This window comes from Metopolophium dirhodum, chromosome 8 (assembly GCF_019925205.1).
Source record: "Metopolophium dirhodum isolate CAU chromosome 8, ASM1992520v1, whole genome shotgun sequence".
Classification (NCBI taxonomy): Eukaryota; Metazoa; Arthropoda; class Insecta; order Hemiptera; family Aphididae; genus Metopolophium; species Metopolophium dirhodum.
In genome coordinates, this window is record NC_083567.1 from 8,683,429 (window position 1) to 8,706,457 (window position 23,029).

A 23,029-nucleotide genomic window follows, 5' to 3' on the forward strand; every position below is an offset into this window, starting at 1 on the left:
TAACCTTGAATATCTTGATCATACTTATTTAAATCTCAGGACTTAGGCAAGATGTGCATCTAAATTGTATGATCATTGCTAATGGAAATGGTATGAACAATAATTTTTTTGAGAATGTTGTTATGTAATATCTATTATAATGCACAATATTGAGACTGTAATATTGATGATTCTTTTTTTGAAACTTCGACTATGGCTTAGATTGTTTAGAGGTACGTTCATAGTAAAAAATAAAAATATTTATAGAAATGACATAAACTAATACATTTATTGTTCATATTACAGATTTAGGTACTTAATTTCTGATAATTGTTTTAGTACATATTTATTTCATATACTTGATTTCAATATTTTATATTTATCTAATATGTTCAAGTTCGCAAATAATTTTTTTATGATACTACTACAGTTATACCTAAATATTCAATATCCTCTTAAAATGTATGTTATAACAAGATAAACTGCAATAGGTATCTATTATAGTCGATAGTCATATAACTATTAACTACCAATATTTAAATTCATAAAGTATCTATTATTTGAAATACCCAGGTATATATTCAGGAATATTAATTGTAGATTGAAATACATATTTTAAGACAATAGGTATTATTATTATTTTTAAAATACTTTTTATATTTCAAATTCTAAATTTTTTAATATTTGGTAAATGTATTAGTTGACTACCTACATTATTTTCATCACATTTTTTGAAACCAACTTATTTTAAAGAATATTAACCGTCTGTCCTACTTAAAATTATATATAAATACATTCAATGAAGTATAAGAGGGTGTTTTATTTTATATTTATAATATTATGTAGGTAGTAGGTACAATAAGACAGTTTTAATAATTTGAACTATAATAAGTTTTAAACATATTTTTATATTTTTCTAAACTGTTTTATGAGAATACAATTTAATTTTCATAAAATAGAAATTTATTATGACATATTATTTTTAATTTAATTAATACTTAGTAGGTATATTCAATAGAAAATTCACATAGGTTGTAGTTAACTTTTTTCTTAATCGAAAAAGGAGCACAATTTAATAATTCCATTTTAGGCATGTGTGTACATATATTATAAAGGTACTATATAGTAGTCGGTAGATGAAAAAAAATCTTAATTCAAGTCAAGTGGAAGTATTGAGCAAGGCCACTTTCTTCAGCGATGCGTTAGTGCAAAAACAAAATAAATTTAAGAAATTCAATAAATTATTTTCAACCATCCAAAATTTACAAATCAAATAAATATTAAAAATCGAAAGTAGATACAAATGTAAAAGTAATAGGTAGTATTTAATATATAGTGTTTAAATGTTAACGTTAAATATATTATTTTAAATTAATTTAATTTAAATTGTATATTAAATGTTAAATTTAAGTTTATATAGGTATGAAGTGATTTTGAAGATGGGTAGTTAGTAATGTAGAGGTATATATACTAAGTACTATAAATGATATACAGTTTACTCTCTCGTTTACTTGAAGCGTATATGCTATACATTATTGTTAGTGTAAACGATTGTAAATTCCCCGCCGTGTTACGACAAGTATATATAATTTAATACTGCAGCACACACGCGAATTTATCGCTATACCCGCGTGGTTATATTATTATTATTATTATTATTATTATTATTATCATTATATTATTATATTGTTAGTCTTATATGTATAGGGTTCAGTGCCATTATTATACACTATATACGTATATACGCATTATACCTGTAATAATAATAAATAAAATTGAGTAGTGATTTGTGCCTATATAATAAAGTATATAGAATATATATAGGTACACCGTGTATAACATTTATTATTATATACATGCCACTGCGGTAGGTACCTTACCTATATAGGTTACCCTCTAACCATATATTATATACATGTGCAGCTATAGTTAGGTATATACCGTTTTGGGAAAAGCAAAATAATATTTTTATTCGGGACTCGGGTCATGTAATTTTAGGCGCAGTGAGTGACGGTCCTTTTTCGCCCTCCCCCCTCCCTTCACAACCTTAAAACTCAGTAATATATTATTAAATAATATAATATTATGAACTCGTATACAAATAAACTAATATTATAATATATTTAATATAATATAATAAATAATAATATTATTGTTTTGAATATTATACCCATCATAGAAAACGAAATCGCAATAATAATAATAAAGTAATAATAATAATAATATTATATTATGTTTTCGTCGGTGTGGCGCTCACGAAATTTGACGAGGGTCGAAACGCGAGTACCGCTGCGCGCGTCATACTGGTACAGTGACAGTGCGAGCGGCGGCCTTTGCGCGTTGACGCGGCGTAAATAATTATTATTACATAAAAACGCGTCGTTTTTCGGCAAAATTTGAAGCAGCGGCGGCGGACATATCATATTATTATTATTATTATTATTATTATTATTATTAAAGCGGCGCACGACGACCTTCGAACGCGAGATTGGCAAAAACAACGGCGGCGGTGGTGGTTCAACCTGGCGACATGAGGGTGCGGGTGGGTGGCGTGGTAATAATATCGTATGAAAAATCGTCTGCGGACAAGACGGCGTACGAGCGCGAAACCGTAAAACAAATGAACCCGTTCGCCGAGCGCATATAGGTACACTCTAGCGGTGCAGTGCGGGTGCAGAGCGGCTGCGGTGTCGGTGTGGGTGTGGGTGGGTGAGTGGGTAGGACGTGTGATGGGACAGAACGTGTGGAGAGGAGGGGAGGAGGGAGAAAAAAAGAAAACACCGTACGTGTGTCGAGCGCGTACGTGGCGTCGTCGTCGGCGGCGGTGGTGGTGGCGGCGGCGATCGGGGGCGAGAGAGCGCAAGCGCCGCCCGAGTGGGCCAGACGCGGTGGGGCCCGCCCATTACCCGGGATGGTGGCCGCCGCCGCCACCACTGCCGCCGCCGCTGCCGATCGGTTCCCATATCTCAAAGCCGGGGGGCTCAAACCGCGGATAGTCGACCTAATCTGAGGTCAATTTGTTAGCTTAACTTTAAAACTCTACGCGGCCGGCTCTCGCGTATTATTATTATTATTATTATAATATACGAATATATACTTACCGTATACGGCGTGTACTTAAATATATATTATTATATTGTAAACTCGCGTATTATACATAATATATAATTTAATAATATTATACATAATATTTACAAGCGACTTACATTGTGCGTAAGTACGGACCGTTTCCGTGCGTGTGCGTGTGCGGCGTGACGATTATATTTCACTCGAGTCGGATCAACGGTATTATTATAATATTATAATCGTATACGGTTACAATAATAATATTATATCATCGTTACATTATTATTTAATTCATCTTTTCGCGACGGACGAAATATCGAATTTTGTTTTTTGTTTTTGACGCGTCGGAACGAAATATTGCATGACGGGCCTAAACGCATCGAAAGTCAACCGGTAAGTCGAGCGAATTATTCGTCGATATAATTTAATATAATATCTAATGTTATGTATTACAACTACTATACGATATTATTATTGTCGTATAAAAGTAATCTTTATTATCAATTTATCGTGTACCCACATTTGGTTATAGCCTTATAGGTATAGTTTGTACGTGTAAAATGAGATAAAACATGATAGGTAATCAGAACTAATATTATATAATATTTTCAAATTCGGTGTGCGTGTCAACAATTACGAGTAAAATAAGTATTTAACTAAAATAAAACGTCTTCTGCGTGCGGTGCAGACGACGCAGTAGACTATACGACAGACGCGCCTTAGGTACATTTGTCGTTTAAATGTATACACGTCATAACGTCCGATGTTCCCGAAAAATCGCTGGCGATATCATAGGTTTTTTTCCGAAGTGAGTAAATTTGTTTCAATTATATTTCGTCGTCATCTTCGTATTATTATTATAACTTTTTTGTACCACACGTGGACGTGGTATAATATTTTTTTGTTACCGTTACTGTAGTACAAGCAGTGGTATAATAATGCATGGGTATACCGTGCGTCCTGTGAATCGAACGCCACCGCGTATATCATGCACGTGGGTTTTCGCGACCGCGAATCGCAGTCAGTTTTCACCGCGGAAAATTATATAATATATTGCTCACGATTTACAAGTCACGACAATTATAATAATATATCGTTATCCGATTAATTTTCATCAATTATATTATCGTGTGTGTCGCGTGTTCGTTCGTCGTTCGTCACGGTCTCCGGCTCGATCTGATGCGTAGGTATATTATGATAATATAAAATAAAATAATATAATACGTCGCTGTCCGCGTCACCAGCGCACGACGGATGAGTTTATTCGCGGCGGACAGACAATTCTTCCGTTCCCGCGGTCGCTGCATGAGGATTAAAGCTTCAACGATATAACATATACTATAATAATAATAATATATTATATTATATACGAGGTATTTACTATATTTTCAACGTCCACGCGTGAATCGTACGGACACAAATTTTCAAAAATTATTTTTAACGCATATTATAATATATTATACGGCAGTGCGTAATTACAGAGAAGTAGGGTCATTTTTTTATTACCTACCTAATATTAAAATACATTTTAAGCGTTTGTCTTACGTTATTTGTTGTTGTTGTTGTTTTCGTTTAGAACTATTGTAAAAGGGAGGCTATATTAATCATATTCACATATTTAATTTTAAAAAAAATGCATTATAATATTGGCACTGCTATATACATCATGGACCAGGGTTACTGTCTTACTGATTTTCTAATTAATTTATAATGATATACTATACATATATTATTCAATTTTTAAACTATGACGCATACACACACTGGTTGTATAATATAATATGTTAACTTATAGGTACCTACATACTTTAGTCTCTAGTTCAACAATAAATTCATAGTACTTATTTATTTATAATTCAACAGTACTAAATTTTTTACAGTAAATAATGTGGTATAGATATTATGTAACTATTAATACATAATAACACAAGACCAACCAAATAACATGTAGGATAATAATATTAATAAAGATTAAATTACCTACTCATAAAATTATGTTAAAGTGGATGGTATACCTAACTATAGTTTACAATGGTCTTTCTGCATTTTAATAAATATTTATTGATAATAATATGCTTGTCTTAAATCTAAAAGTATCTCGAGGGGTATTAAAAAGATCTAAGGTAGATTCTATACATATTTTAACTTCTTGATTCCTTTTCAGTCACATACCTACCTACTTTTAACCTAATTGTATGTTTAAAATTGATCGAGTAAATCTAATGATCATAAGAATATAACAAACCTTTTAAAAATATTCATGATATATATTTATTCATCATACAGGTATAAGGTATAAAACCTAACCTATATAAACGCTCAAAAAAGTTTTTATCTTTACTTTCGCCATTGCGTGGTTGTAAATAATATTAATAGTGTATATTACCTATATTTTTTTTATATATAAAATAAGAATATATTTTAATTCCATATAAATACCTAATTCTTACAATAATATATGGTTAACAGTCAACTTAATTTATTAATTTTTTACTAAATTCGCAAATAATAAATATGTTGGTACTTATATACTAATATTTTTATTTTTTACAAGAGTAAAATTTTGTTGTACTGATTTTTTAATTTGTTCAAATTCAGATGTACAATACTCAGGGTTAGAACAGAATTTATTTAGCTTTTGAAATGTTAAGAATATAGGTTTAGATATGTATATTAAAATTAAAATTAGTACCTATTATACTTTATATTTTTTGCTGAAGATGTTTAAGTAGGTACCTACTTACATGCATATATCTATATATAAGTTATATAGTTATAACATATAATAAAGTTTTTATTTTTATTAGGAAAATAGATTAGGCTAACAAAGCAAACATTATATAATCACAGCATATGACAGCAAAAATATTTTAAACGACAAAGGTACCTATATATAATTTCTTGTCTTTATACTATATGCATGGTTCATTATTAAAGTGATCGAGTTGAGTAAAATACAATGAAATCCATTCGTGTTTCGTATGTACCCTACAACAGGTACAGGCTGGATAGATAGCAGGTATTTAAGCATACATTATTAACTCGATTTGTATTCAAAAAATATAAATAGGCAGGCTCTTAGAAATATGTGTATTGGTGTAAAGGTGTTTAAAATTATAAAAGATAAACATTGAGTACGAATGTTTTTTTATGACGTAAATTGCAGTGTGGAATTACGATAAAATGGTTCTCTTTTTATATAAAACACGCACCTATATATTGTGTGTAATTTATATTTATGTGATTGGCTTAATTCGATTTACAAGGACTCAATAATTCGTTTTCAAAAAAGGTCATTGATATAAATTGGTACTTATTAAATATCCGAATAAGTTTATATTATTTTACTCTTTATTGTTTTTTGTGTGATCGTTTAAAGTTTAAACACGACGCATGCGGCACATGATAATTATTCGTAGCAAATCTGCAAAAATATATTATAATATATTGTAAGTATAATATAAACATTAAAATATAAATAATAAAAAAACTCATTTTTAAATTTATCTGCATGCGTATTAACATTTTGAGGGATATAAATATTATTTACTATGAACAACTTAAGTTTTATTGATTAACTCAAGATTTTAGAATCATAAAACAAAGCCTCGACGTCTTTAAACGCATGTTTTATGATTGCATTTTCTTTTATGTGAATAATTCTTAGATTTTCTCTTGCGTACGTGGATTTAGTCATGATTTTTCTGTTGAAGCATTTTAATCTATGCACACATAAAACCATAAAAATCGTATAGATTTATCAATATTTGCCTGGAGTGTAGGTATATATATATCCATAATATATACGCAGTATTTTAATAATCATATTGCAGGCTGTGCTGTATACAATTTTTTTAAATTTTATTTGTAATGATCGTTCAATTAATTGATACAATCTAACCTACTTGATGATTAAATAGAAATATAGAATATATAAGTAATTATTGTTTGTACCTATATTGCGTTTTTATTCAGTTATTAAATTAAAAAAAAATATATATATATATATAATAGAGCAATATTAAAAACTCGCGTGTTTATCATGTGAACAAAAAATATATTTAATCACAACCACTCCTCTATTATTACTTGCGTTGGTACTCATTGTTTAACTATAGGTACTAGACGTCAGTCAAGATATTATATTATAGAAATTGACGATACTAATATTGTTAAAACTGTAAACGATTGGCATTGTAATAAGTATGCCTATACCTGTACTACTGAAATCTGTATAAATGTCTGTCGGTGTAAATATAATATTTTTTTAATTATTTAATTAATAATGAATAAACTAGTTTAACGAATTTTGATTTTTATATTTTTATCGTTTAGTATTAGTTAGTTTTGTGAAGTATATAGTTTCATATGTGCTAAAAAGAACAATATACTTTAAAAACGTTTTTTTTCTTTTATAAACCTAGTGATTATAGTTAAAATGTTAAAATTTGTCCGAACTATTACTACAGTTCGATTTATTTATCTGTAAGTATTTGTATTTGCTTAACGGGGAAATTAAACACTCTTGTCTCAATCGATCACTTTTGCAATAATATTATTTATACTAACAAAACGTTTATTTGGAACTACGGTACACCTACATAATATTATAGCCGCATTATAATATTATATGTTATGGATATTATAAGCAGACGAAATGTATAATATTTAAATACGTACATTATATTTATGCAATAATATCATGTATTATATACGCAATCGGCAATCGTGATTCGCGAGCAAATCCTGCAAATGGTTTTATTTATTATAGGTTGGATTATTTAATGATAGGTTCCCATAAAATATAATAACTACCTACCTATTTCTCTATAGTTCTATATGCAACTTAATCGAGTTATTGTGTAATAATATAGTATGCGTTTATTGTTGCAATGTGCATAGAATTTACGTATATTGTATAGTTTTAATATCGTTTGTGAATATTGTGTGGTTGGTTGCAGATTTCAACTGAGTGTTCACTTCCCGCATTCGAATCCGGTGATGGTCGTTGGCCTTTGATAAGCGAAAATCGAGATTTCAAAAACCCAAAAATGATGGAACGCCTGGAAAACCTGACCGACCCGAGTCTGTGTCTTCAAGACTTGGTGTCGTCGACGGGTTCCGATCACCATAACGTCGCATTACAGCACGCGTCACCGGCATCGTTTCACCATCCCGTGCACGACGGCAGTGCCGGATTGCACCAAGGCATGCTTGGACACCACCACGTGCACCATCACGACGGTCATCACCATCATCATCACACGTCGGTGCCGTGTCCGCCGTCACTGTTGCACCACGAACCGTTGGAAAAACTTAAGAGAGGTGCGTAATGTATATTATTATCATAATCATTTTCAACTGATTATTATTATTAGGATTTTTGTAAATTATGAAAGTACGACGATATCAGAAAAAAAATCCCTGTAACAAATATATAATTTTATATATATTAAGCATATTTTTTAGACTTTATAATAATACGCATTTTCATCATAGTTACACATTATTTAGGTATATACCTACTGTATTCATTTCCTCGTAAATTTACCTAATTGTAAGCAAGTACGAGACCGAAAATCATATATTATTATCATAAATATAGCCAAACAATTACTCCTTAAATGGATAGGGTCAAGTATAAATGTCAACAGCCCGTTTATAGTTAGTTCGAAAAGACGAAGGAGGTATATCGCTTACTTTAATAATAATTTATAATCAAAAATTTTATGCGCAATCCTAATATGTGTTTTGACTATACGCAGCATAATATATTATAGAAGGAATACAGTTTGGACAAAACTTGTTTCGCATATAACTCATTGATAATAGGTGGATACTCGGAAGAAAATTAATTTAGCATATTTAATGTTTTGAGTTTATTTTCTTGCAATATTTTTCACATTTTTATGTTATTCTTTTTTTTTACAATCCACCTATGTTCTACAGCGATTAGCATTCAAGTTTTTTTATTGGTATATGTATTTGTTATAAGAATAATTTGACTTATTCAGAATACTTTAAGATTTTTGTTTTCAATACCACTTGTTTACTGACAAAATATAAAATATTGCAAACTGCTACTTAAACACGAAAAAATAAGTTGAAATAAAATTATTAATTAATGAGAATAACAATAGCAAACGTTTGATAAACGTATGTTTTAAATTAACTTTATGTTTGCATTTTTAAAATTTTTAAGTGTATTTTTTTAAACTATGTAGTCAATAGTTGTTAGTTTTTAAATAACAGAAAACAAAAATAACTCGTGTAGTAGGTATTTTTAATATTTTACACAATCTTACAAAATATTTCAATATTGGAAAACTATGCAAAATAAAAATAAAACGAAAATAATATATTCATCTACTGTTAAGCAAGGAAAACGCTTAATTTTGATATGAAATAAAGATATGAGTATTTTGTTCAAATATTTATATTAAGTAATATATAACACAAAAATGTAATAATTTGTATATCTAATAAATAATAATGATTCGTTTTATAATGATGAGGTGTCATGAATATGTTAGACTACTGTGTATAACATTATAATATAGTATAGTATTTTATAGTATAAATACTCGAATTGTCGACCTATAATACTATAAACGTTAAACCATGTCTGAATTTCGAATATAAAAGGGTAGATATAGTTTTGTACTTATTTACAAATAAGTTTTCAATATACCAGCTCATTCGATTTTGATTTTATAGGGACAGTTCGTGCAATTTTACACGATTGGTGCGAGGCGTAGGTCATAATATTACTTATTAGCTATTAAATATATTATATTATGTTGGTGCGGCCGCGGTATCCCGGTATGTACCTACCTACTATTTTTAAGATGTCGTAACAAGTAAATTTCAGAGTTTTTGTGGCGATCTTTTAATTAAATAGGTATAGACATGTAGGTACGCTCAAAACATGAATTCGTAAAATTTTGAAAGGCTAACGTTATCTTATGTATTTACCTATGTATATAAATATTATACCGAAGACTACTAACTATAATACCTATGCTATCTCTCCGTCATAACGACGCACTGCAAATAAGACTACAGTCGATCGTGTACCTACAACTTACCTATGTATTACATTACGCAATATGAAAAACCGGGTGTTTTTGCCGTTAAAAATATGACATTGGCGGGTGCGGGGATATTAAGCGTACATGCATATAGGCGGTATATTATATTATATTATATTATTATATTATATACAATTGCGGCGCGGTTGATGTTTAATGGGCAATAATTTAGAGCGTTATTGTTATCGGGGTGTCCATTAGCATAATCATTGTTGTACGGGCGGCGTACACAACAAGTGCGAATTCCCATGTAACACTGAATACACGCGTATGCGTGTATATGTATATTATATATTATATTATTATTATATAGCCGTCGTATAATAGTCGTCGAGCATATTCGTGATCGGCGCCCCGTGAAATCAGCGCACGAGCTCCCTAAAAATATGATACGACGCGAAGGGTGCGAGGACAAAAAAAAACTTATTTCTCCTTCACTCGCCCCATATTACATATTATTATTATATACGTGTGTAACGGTGTAAGTGTATACTCTGTATACATATATAGACGTGGTATACCAAGGGGGATGGAGGGATAGATTAGTGTCCGTGTGTATATATATAGAACACCCTGTGGCCGCGTATATATACATATATATACATTTTACACACACACACACACACACTACACGTCCGACGACTATACTCGGGCTAGTCGACCGAAAACACATATTTATTATTCGACGCCCAAAAGAGGTCCACACCACCCATAAACCAATTTGCCCGGATAATCTGTCGTTTTGTTATTCTTCTCGGGCCTCGCGGGGTCATTTAAGCCCGCGGCCGCCGACAGGAGCCTATCTCTTTCTTTCTTTCCACATACATAAGATTGTCACGTCGGAAAATTTTGATTGCTAAAACGCCTGACGCGTTCAAAATGGTTCAAAATGTATAAATATATATATTTCTATAGTACGATTACGAGTATAATATTATATACTGTATACATATTTAATGCACTATACATAGGTACTGAACTGTATACACTTACGACTTACCTATGTATGAAGTGCATTCAAGTTTTTGTCTTTTCTCTCTATTTATTTATCAAGTATAATATCATTTTCGTTTTGACCGAATCAATCGTTGTTAAAAATATAATATGAGAGACGAAAGTATTGTATAAGTTCTCGGGTTTTCTAAAGTAGAATCTCTGAAAATGTTGACACCGCTCGTGCGATTGAAAAAAATCTCAAAACGCATTTATGAGACGAAAATACATAATATCTATTTTGAATTGACTATTTGGTATTACGCGTTTTTGGCCGCTATAGGGACACACATATAGACGTACCTATATAAGTTCTTACGTTTCACTCTTATATATTTTTAAATCTTCGTTAGTATACGCTTAACATAATCATATTAAACAGGTACAGTTTTGGCAAATACCATTTAAAAAATCTCACCAATAAAATATAATATATTTTCTGCTGAATCGTATATTATGTCCCATAATTGATGTTCATTTTACTTATTATGTTATTTTACAGTATTTGAATATTGAATATGTTTTATCATATTATTATACCTAGGCAATTATTATTTGAATTTGTTAACATAGGGCATTTTCTTCAATTATACGATCGATATAATAATCGTTTTAAAACTTTTATATTTTAACAACATTAGATTTGATGCAAAAATCCTAATTCTTTTGGTCGAAGGTTCTTTTTTTTTTGTCAATAGTCGATATATATTATGACTTTTAAAACATTGTGTTGAATACAAAAACACCAAGCTCAAAGAATTAATTTATATTAATTCGTAATGGTTTGGATATTATCAGATTATCTACCTTTAAAATATATATAGTTGAACAATGGTTTTCTCATTAAATGTAATTTGTAATTAGGTTTTCGCGATAATTATAATTGACATCGTGGTAATAGGTAATACATACGAATTTTTGATATTTTACTGGGTAAAAAGCTAAGCTGTCTAATATACCTATATTTTATTTTAGTTCGGAATGCGGGATGAAATCTTTTTGGCAGATGCAACAGTTGCGAATAATTTAAATTAAATTAAACAGACGATATTTTTTACCCTTATATCAAGTTATATATATATTAATAATAATAGTATGTATTATGCTAGTTTCTGACAATTTTTAAGAGATACGCAGGTGAGAATAAAATGTGTGGGGAGAAGTATTCAGAAAACCCTGCAGACTGGTGATGACGCAGGTTTGTATACTGATGAGGATATTTCACATGTATTTTTAGAAAACCAATTTTGGATAATTTGACAGTTATTGCATTGTCAGAAAAATGTTATTTTAGTCTCATTATGACAATTCACTTCATAATTATTTTTATAATTTTATGTGACTGGCATAGTGTGCCAAATTTAGATTGCAAAAGTTATTATCTTTCGGAATTTGCGCTCTGTCTCTCTCATAAACTTTAGTTCCTATACCTAATACATCTTGTTAATCCTATAGTTATAAACATAACATTTAAATATGACTGAATATTATATATATATAAAGGCCAATATTTGTTAATTATATTAATATATAAAAATACATAATTAATAACAAGCATTGTAAAGTTAAGTTAAATATTATAATAAAAATTGTTTTTATCATTTTGACTATAATTATGCATTATATTATTTTAATCTTCTTAATTCTTACAACCTTTTAGGTTGGTAGCAACAGCCTATCTTTTTAGAACAGTTTAGACAGTGCACATTATAATGTATAATTATTAATACGTTTAGGTATATGTAATCACTAAAATGTTATGCAAGGAGAAAATGCACAGAGAATTAGCTCACTTTTGGTTTCAATAGAAGCCGTGGTGGCGAGGCCTCCCACACCCTTTAACATTTCATTTATATGAAATCTTTAGACATCAATCATCAATATAATAAAACAAGGTATATTTGGAACGTATCTAGTTTTGATTAATTACAAAATGGTCACTAATTTATTGATCACAATTCACAATACATACACTGGTTCGATATCAAATATAAAATATTTCGACCACTTAAGCAAGCTTAACCACGGTGATGTGGTAGATTAGAATTTATAATAATAATAATATACCACATATCAAGATTACCAATCTAATTTATTGTGATGTTACGTTCCGTTCTTTCATGATTGTGAACAAGTGCGACCGTTTCTCAAAATGTCACTATTTTGGTTTTAACTATCAAAATAAATGAACAAAGAAGGAATTTAATATTTTATTATTTATTTAAAAAAAACAATTTTTGTTAATAATATTTTCTCTGGTGCATTTGTATCCCCTTAGGCTTCTGGGTGGGCCCTGTTGTTCTAATCATTTTACTGAAAAAAGTGGTATGTAACTAGACAACTGTTATATTACTAAATAGATTTTAAATAAAATAAAAAATATTGCATATTTGATATTTGCATGCCATGTTATTATACGAATATGTCCAAGATGGAACGCTGTGATGCTGGATCACAATGATTATTATGAATTGAAATGAACACTAATAAATAGGGCTGTGAATTTGTAGGAAAGTGCATTTTTTTGCTGATTGTTAAACGTAGCTTTGTAAGTACATAATTTGAATTATGTAACTACAAATCCATTTATGAAACTATTATTTTGCATATTTTTGCATTTTTTGACGTTTTTAATTTTTAGGTCTTTTTTTTGCTTTTTAGGTGATATTTTCTTTTTTTAGTTCATTTTCCGGTATTTTTAATAAAATTTCGTCAATTGACATGTTTGAAAAACATTTTTTTTGTTTTTTTTTTTGCCTATTAGTCAAGACTAAAGATGAATAAGGTACCTGCAAATAAATATATTTAAGTTTGTTTTATTATTTTAACAAAATAAATAGGGACATAAAAAAAAATGTTTCAAGTAAATAGCATTAGGTATACAAAATTCAAACTCAATCAATATTTTTATTCTTTTTTTTTATTAAATAAACACATTTGTATGCATGTACAATATAATGTAGTGTAATTATATGTACTTATATATAATATCCTATAATAGCAATATAAATATAAAAATTAATAAAAACCATTTTAAGTGAATTTTATACTATAATTTTTGGCATTTTATATTGCATTTTTCGTATTTTAAGTGCATAATTTATTGCATTTTTTTGACTTGTTTTAAGGTTTTTAGTGCATTAAATTCACAGCCCTGCTAATAAATATTATTATAGGTACCTATAAACTAATATTAATTGTACGCCTCACCCCTTTATGTGACAATTAAAACAAATTTACACATCCACTAAAATCATCGGTCATATCCATAATGAAAGTAAATTTATTTACATAATAACTGTAAGAGAGCTAATAAGCGAGTTCTTATTAATTTAATTTATTACTAATAATAGTTCAAAATAGCCAGTATAAATATATATAATATAACCATATATAACCCATTCAGCAATCTATAGTGTCCGTAATTTGATGATTTCTTTTTGATTTTTAAAAATTAATCTTAATTTTTAATTTTTTTTTTATTAAAACTAGCTATACTAGCTATCAAATTCTAAAAAGTCATAAAATTTTATTATGTAGGTATACGTATAAATGTGTAATAATGTATATAAGTACCTAGGTATACATATAATATTCACGAGCGACTTCGTTGTATAATGTTTTCGTTAGTCATTTCGTGCAAACAAGTAACAACAACATACTTTAGGGTGGTGAACGAGGAGCGTTACGGATGTGAATAAAGTCGACCAACTAACATAAACCAACTGCAGCTTTATTTTGTTTAGTATAAAAAAAAATTGAACATAACTCACGCCATTCTCCCTTTGGTGCGTTCTGCTTGCGAGAGAGCTATTCGACCGAAATGTTTTGTAATAAAAATCATAAAAAAAAAAGATCGAGACCGTACTTGGATGGCCTTAATGTTTTCGGATAACGTAGTTGTACCCTCTAATAAACATAAATTAATAACGAAAACAAGGCAACTGTAAATTGTCGTAAGGGGTGGGTGAAGGTCACCATTTGTGAAATAATTTCTTTTCGCCAAAATCCCTTAGAGAGAGTTTTATTTATGGGGGGTGATACCTCACCCCCGGAAACCACCACACACACTTGCGGATTTTCGGAGTCCCTAGAGGCCTGTGGCTTGCGGGCCGCTTATGGTTGGCGCGTACAAGAGTAATTTTGAAAAACAAATTACCCCTTTTCCGTAGTACACATATACAGCGCGCACCGTAATAGCTGTGCGGTCAACCTTATAATTATTCCCTCAAGATATACGCACACAACCCTTTTGTGTAGCATCCGATAATTTATGTATGGCAAGTGTTTCGGATATTTGTGTATTTGCATTGCACCCTCGACCTCTTCTGGTTGCAGCTTATGTAGTATATAATCGAACAGACTGTCCGTGTAAAAATCACTATTATTATTCTTATACGGTCTGTAGCGCGTCATTTATACACTGCACACATACTGCGTAGGCGTGTGTATATAATCAAAATGATCTGTTGCCTTGACGAAATATGTAATATATTGTGTTTGTGAGGTGGGCTGAATATGGTCAAATGTCAAACAATGCTCAATCCCTATATAATAAGAAATAAGTAAATAAGAATAGTAATAGGTATACCTATATACTTTAAACACGCATTTATCGAGATACGTCTGTGTTTTAAAGCGATGAAGAAAAAAATTAGAATTTTTTACTTTTTATTCCTAGGTATAAAATACTGCGCAGAACTTTTACAATACTATAACTTTATCGATTATAAATCATAATAAATTCCATAATTCGGTTAAAAAAGAGAATAAAAATGACTATTTTCACCTACGCTTCGTCAGCAGAAAATGGGCTGCTTATGCAGATACACTACAGCGTATATCAGCGCTTGACTTACGCTTTTAGGCAGTAACACGATAACCCTTATGGCAAAGATAAAGTTGACATATCTCTTAACGAAACATGCAAATCGTAATTGATTACTCCACGCAGTCCACACTGGCAGAGACGAATAAGTCGTGTGCATTTTGCAGTATAGCGCAACACCGTCAAACTTTCAGTGGTGGTATATGCAAATAGATCGAAGAATACAAATAGTTTCATATGTGTATTAAAATAAGTATTCAACGAATTTATAAATATAAATGAATTTATTGAATTAAATGAGTACCTAAATTAAGATTAAAATTACAATAGGTTAAGGTTAACCAATTATCCCCGAAGTATAAGATAGGTACCTATATTTAGTAGTTATAGTTATACTAATCAAATTATTTAATAAATTAAATACATATCATGAAATATGCAAATGAGAAATGTATTGATATGAATAATAAATTGGTCATTATAGGGTAGAAAATAATATTTTTTTTTTATCCTAATGAAATAATTTAGATAGTGTGTAATACTGTAATAGTGCAATCTATATTGTTGAACGACGAGCGACGTATAAAAAATGGATGTATTATATTATGTGTTGATTAAAAGTTACTTTTTTAAAAAAATAAAATAAATCAAATAAAAAATAATGTAGGTAGTTAAAAAAACAATATAAACTCGTCACATGCCGCAATAAAACCACTTATGATATGAATGTTTGTGAATATAATCTTATTGTATATTTATGTACTTTAATAAATTATCACTACTGCTGAAATCAGAATAGATACATAATTTCATAATATGCTGAAAATCGTTAAACACGACACCATTTAATGTATAATGTATATAGAAGTGCAAAGACGCCATTTTAAGCGATTGCTATTACAGCACAATGCCATATACGTCTGCAACTATATAATGTATTATAATATAATATATTTAGTTTGAAGTTTTGATAGGTGTACCACTCTACACATATTGACGAATTCAATAATTTTAATTAATTTCAGTGATATATATAATACTAGGCACTAGCTATGTAACCCGACTTCGCCCGGGAAAAAATGAACTAACATAAAATACGGCACTATATATCAGCATAATATGTATCTCAATTTTGATATACCCCAGTTCACGAGAAAATCGGCATCGGTGTTCCTCGATTTGTGAACTCCGAAAGACCGAAATGGACAATGTAACAATCTAACCTAATTTACATCATACAACGATTAAGACGATGACGATATATTGTTATAATATGTATTTACGCACCAAACGTGACTGAGTGGATGAGGTGGCTCGGGGGGGGGGGGGGGGGGCGTGAGAACTTCACCGGCTCATCCGACGAAACCGTTTCTGGTACGAAATGTTGAATGCAACAATATACTAATAATATTATGTACATAATGCATATTAAGAGTAGATTGACCGCAATACGTCAACGGTGCACCCCCTCGCTGCAGCTGGTGCGCGTGCACACATGACAATACGGTGTTATATAATACGAACGGTACGGCCACGACAACTTTTATTATTATTATTATTGTCATCGGCGATGTGGTATATGGTATATCAATTTCGCAGCTCGCGCGACCCGTTTGGTTTGCAACAGTCCGCCGGAAAACCGATCGGTTACCGAGCCACGTCCCTCCGATAATATATATTTACATTTAAACGAGATTTCCGCCGCCGCCGGTCCAACTCGATGTAATAATAATTATTATTATTACTGGGATATAGTAGGCGTCCCCTTTTAGCTGGTCCCTCTTGCGGTAATACTGTTGTTGCCCGTCGATATCCGGTGGCCTGTGCAGCGCGAAACGAATTCGACCGACGAACGTCCGGTCACTCGTGAAAACACGTCCGATGCGATTTTCCGAAGCATCGGTTTTCACGGTCCGAAACCTCGCGCGCGCGTTATAATAATAATTATAACGTAACTCGTCGATTTTCCACTGCAACTGCCCGCCGTGTACATAATATAATATAATAATATCACGTTCGTATATACGGTTTAATGTCGTGTATTCTGCTAGAAGCGGTCGGTCCACTCGTTTTTCCGGACGAACGTATTATTATTATTATTACGACGACACTAATTCGACCGTCCCTTGTCGGTAGTTCGATTTCGAAATTATATTTATAAAACCAATTATTACGCTTCAAGGTATAGCGACCCAAACGTGCACTGAATAAGAGCGTAACGCATTCAATAGCACAAGAAGCGTAGTCTTGACGCAATAATAACTGTCAACTTAACGAATTTAAAAGCTCGTAAAATAAAATTTTAACTGCTATACTTAAATATTAAATGTATAAATGTAAATAATGATATAATACCTATATTAGGCATAGATATATTATACCTAGTTTTATTTCTTTACATTTAATCCAAATAGGAGTGGGGCCATTCAAGTTTTTCCTATTTTTATACTTACTTCACTGATCACACGTATTTACTGATGATACCTATCCCTACTTCAAACACACAGATTTCACTGTGCCGCAGTTAAGTTGATGCAGGTTTAACAATAAATAATACACATACGCTCAACACCATATTTTATACTAATGTCAGTTATTTTTCATTACGTTTCAATTTACAGGGTATTCAGTGCATAATACATCTAAACGAGCTGAACTATATTGTTATTATAAATCGTTACTATTATTATTAACGCACGTGGCACGTGTGCCGATTCAAATTAGTATTTAGCATAATCGAATAAAATATTATTTACATGATGTACACATTATACAGTAGATTAACCAAAACGAATTGGGAATAAACAAATTAGCAAAATGTATTAATGCAAAATATTGTGAGTATCGCGTATGTACCTACATATTATACTTCATTCAGCAGAGGTTTTTGATTCCATTATCCAATTGATATTAGTCTCTGTATAAATATACAATGTATAGTATTATTATATTAATTGTATTATTTCGTTGTGTTTGATAAGGTAAAATAACTTCATTTATTTTAATATATATTATATTTTTAATACAATGTACATATTTGAATTACTAAATATAATAAGCAGTTAACACAGTCTGAAATAGATTTATTATTGATAACAGTATAGTATTATCTACATTAGAAAAAAAACACAAGTATAATAAAAATCATAAATAATCATAATAATTATTCATTTGTAAATAAGAAATTATTATATTTTTTGTATAATGATATGGTAATAACTTATATAGAACTCTTTTACATTTACCGATTTAGACTTGTAAACATTAAAAATTATTGTCACATAAATTGTAAGTTATAGCCACCGTTACATGTGTTACATGCACGATGCACGTTATGATAATAATATAATAAACTGAAACACATGTTTTACTTTTGGTGAGAATATTTCGTCCTTATACGCGCGTTCAATATTATTAATACAAATATTACAGATTGTATACATTGGCATGTGCAGTATAATATTGAATATTTCTCGGTATGGTGACGATATATAGACGTACATTTTGGTCGGCAGATAAACTTTTGGGAACCGATCGAAATTCTCGTGCTCGGCTGCAGCAAGTGCAACCCACACGGACCGTTTAAGATACTTACTATATAGACTTGTATTACAAACAACCTTTTGAAACTCTCTGCAGTTTCGGCGTGTTTAAGCGTTTGGGGTAGGATAGGTAGGTAGGTATATATAGTATACATATAGTTCTCACCGATAAGACCACGCGCATTGATGTTTTCAACATGATTTATGAGATAAGCAAGCGGAAAAAAAAGAAAAACAAATTGCCACCGAATATCAACCACGTGTCTGTGAACACAGATCGTTGTCTGTATATATATATACACACACACACACACACGCGCGCGTATTTAAGTCGTATACGTTTCGGATGGAGTGATTTGGTCACGTTTTTTTTCCCCTTACCCGCGCTCCACACCCTCGTCCCAAAAACCGGTGTATTCCGTAACTTCCTGTAAGCCGATCTCGTGACCCATCAGCCGCCCGTCGCCGGGATTTGCGTCCCGAGGAAATATATATATATATTATAAAATATATACGCGTGCGCGTCTTCGATAGTGGTATAGCTATATTATACGCGCACTCACGACATATTATATACCTACAAGTATATATATAGCGGTAATAGTACTTACTTGTCGTCGATATATTTTATCGTCGCGGGGGTTGGGCGCGCGAGAAAAACGAGACGAGCACCGCTAATAGTCCGGTCGATTATACGTGTTAAAACAGCTGTTTACAACTTGTAAGCCGATAAATCACTCCGACAACGACCGGAGAAACGCGGTGGCGTGCGTATATGTGTGAGTTCCTTCCCCTCCACCAACCCATGTCCGATCGCAGTTTGTCACAAATCATATCGTGCACTTCGGAGACGCGCGCGTTGAGAATATCATATATAAATATATAATGATATGTGTGTGTGTGAAAGAGAGGAGAAAGAGAGAGAGAGAGAGAGAGAGGAAACGATTCGAAGATGTAATTTACGCGGATACGAAAATAGCCGCAGTCGTTATTTGGCGAACCTAGTGGATTTCGGTACGTGACTCTAAGCCAGTTTCACCCGGAGACGAGCACATAACTCAAGAGTCTAATAAAGTCTATATACGTGCTCGGTGCCTCGGTGTGTTATTTTCTTACACATAATATATTATATACATAATTAATGTACCGACTATACCGAACATAAATTTCATTTGATAATTGTATCCGATAAATATTGTTATAAACGAGTACTATTATACCGACTTTCTTAACTCCGCGAGATCACAACTCAAATAACGACAAAATATTGTCATAATAACATAATAATTACTATACCATAATAACAATCAATTAATCGATACCATATGATATTATAAATCCTGTAGTAAACTTGTGTGTAGGTACTAATATTTTGTTTTAAATTTTAAATATTTTTTTTATTGCACAATCTGTTTAAATAATGTAGAATAATAAATTTCTGTGATGTTTGGAGTAAAAAATACATGATTGGCAGAATGATGAAATCTCCTAGTGAGACTTCGATGTATACTTGTGTACATTTTTCTTTCTATAAGATCTGTGTTATCAGTTTACCATTTCCGACTCACGTAATAACAAGTTAAACTACTCTGTTTAAAAATGTAAATGTAATTTAATGCGATTGTTATTGGATAAAAAAATGTACTACAAATGTCCTATATAGTAGGAATATACTACTATTTCTTTTTTTAATATATAATGTTATTATGAAATATCACAGTTCAATTATTAAACTGTATTATGCAAGCTTCCACGTATAATTTAATTTTGTTGTTAAAAGTTTAAAACGCATACCTGCGACTTGTAAAATATTACTATTGATAAACATGTCATCCTTTGACATCTTTTTTTTATGAATGATGTTCGATGTCTATAGATTAGAATATGTTGAAGTGGGCCAACAAATAAAATATACACAAGAAAAATTATCATTGCGTGTTGATAGTGTTTCGTGTGTTATCAATAAATTGAGTGCAAAGAAACGCAAACAAATACTTCAACCGTTATTATATACTGCAGGAAATATATATATATAAGATACTGATTGTGTAACCGATATAGGTGACTGCGTTCGAAAAAATACTTCTATTTAACTTGTGTCAAATATTATATAACTGTTATTAGAATATAGTATAAAATATGATTCCAGTGTGGGCAGAGACGGGAGACTTCCGTGATAACAATCATCATGGCCTTTCTACGGATCATACGTCACAGCTTAACTTTGGTTCATCCAGGAGTAGAAATCGTGACAGAAAAGGTGAGTTATATGTACACAATATTATATATTACAATATATACAGTAGGCAATCGAACCATTCGAACTAATAAACTATTAAACGGTTTTCAAACATGTATAACTTTATACCTTGTAGATTATTTTGTTTCGGGTTCAAACAAAAAATAATAGTAATAATCGTATGTAAAAACCGTTTTCACTAAGATTAAAAAATAATATAAAATCCATTAAAATATGAATTTTCTTACAGGGCGGGTGGACACGATCGGTGCTAACCGGTATAAAAACTGAGGGTATAGACACGGGAGTTGGCGTGGTTACCGACGACGGAAAGGACGCCAACATTAAAAACAACAAAAACACGAAAAGACAGAGGAGACAGAGGACGCATTTCACTTCGCAACAGCTTCAGGAACTGGAGGCCACGTTCACCAGAAACCGGTACCCAGACATGAGCACCAGGGAAGAGATAGCCATGTGGACGAACCTCACAGAGGCCAGAGTCAGGGTGAGTACCTTAATACTGTGCTTATTGTAATATTATGTATACCTTGCCATGGATTTTTTTTCGTCCGTCATCGTTAGAAAGAAATTAGACATCATAAGGTCACTGAGGGTTTTTTTTCACTTTCTATTTAACATCAACGTATAAATGATTATTTTTATCATCATCCGACTGGTTATTGGATTTGCACAAGGCTCAGTGCGTCAACGTTTTTGGATCCCTAACAATCCAGGGGATTGTCCCTTTTGCAGTGGTGGGGGGCCGAGGGTATGCGGAGAATAAAATGAGTAACCGATTGACAAAAAAAAAAATAATAAATAAATAAAACCCGCGGACAAAGTCACCCATTTACTGGCGGAAAGCGAGGGGATTGCTACAGGGATAATCCTTTTTGGTTTATATTAATACTGATGTACACTATGCGTTTAAATCTGGCGTGTCCGAACGTTGTCAGTTTTTCAGTCTGTGGCCTGAACGGCTGAACCCTGTTTTAGTATTCATGTCCAGAACGCAGAGAAATGGTAGGTTATTATAAACAAGGGCCAATATAGGGAGGTTTTGCGTTTTACCCTAAATCACGAATCCTTTTAGTATTGTATTTCATTTATTTTGAACAGTAGGTAATAGTCAATAGTCAATAATATATTATATACTATGTAAGTATACGATTTACTATTTATTTAATCGAAATTAATCCCGATCCTTTTAAACAATATTGTAATATATTTTAGTAAAAAAGTAAAACATATTTCCCAAATCATACAACCGACATCAAAAATGTTTTAA

General features: G+C 31.2%; 1 protein-coding gene across 1 annotated transcript in view; it reads left to right on the plus strand.

Moving 5' to 3' along the window:
• The first annotated feature begins 3,779 nt into the window (after positions 1–3,779).
• The window catches only part of LOC132950598 (pituitary homeobox homolog Ptx1-like), a 31,928-nt gene continuing 12,678 nt past the window's right edge, over positions 3,780–23,029 (plus strand). Inside the window, 5 exon segments of the mRNA XM_061022116.1 lie at positions 3,780–3,853; positions 8,007–8,370; positions 21,649–21,759; positions 21,989–22,011; positions 22,013–22,246. Coding sequence (XP_060878099.1) covers positions 3,809–3,853; positions 8,007–8,370; positions 21,649–21,759; positions 21,989–22,011; positions 22,013–22,246 — 777 coding nt within the window. The 5' untranslated portion in view covers positions 3,780–3,808.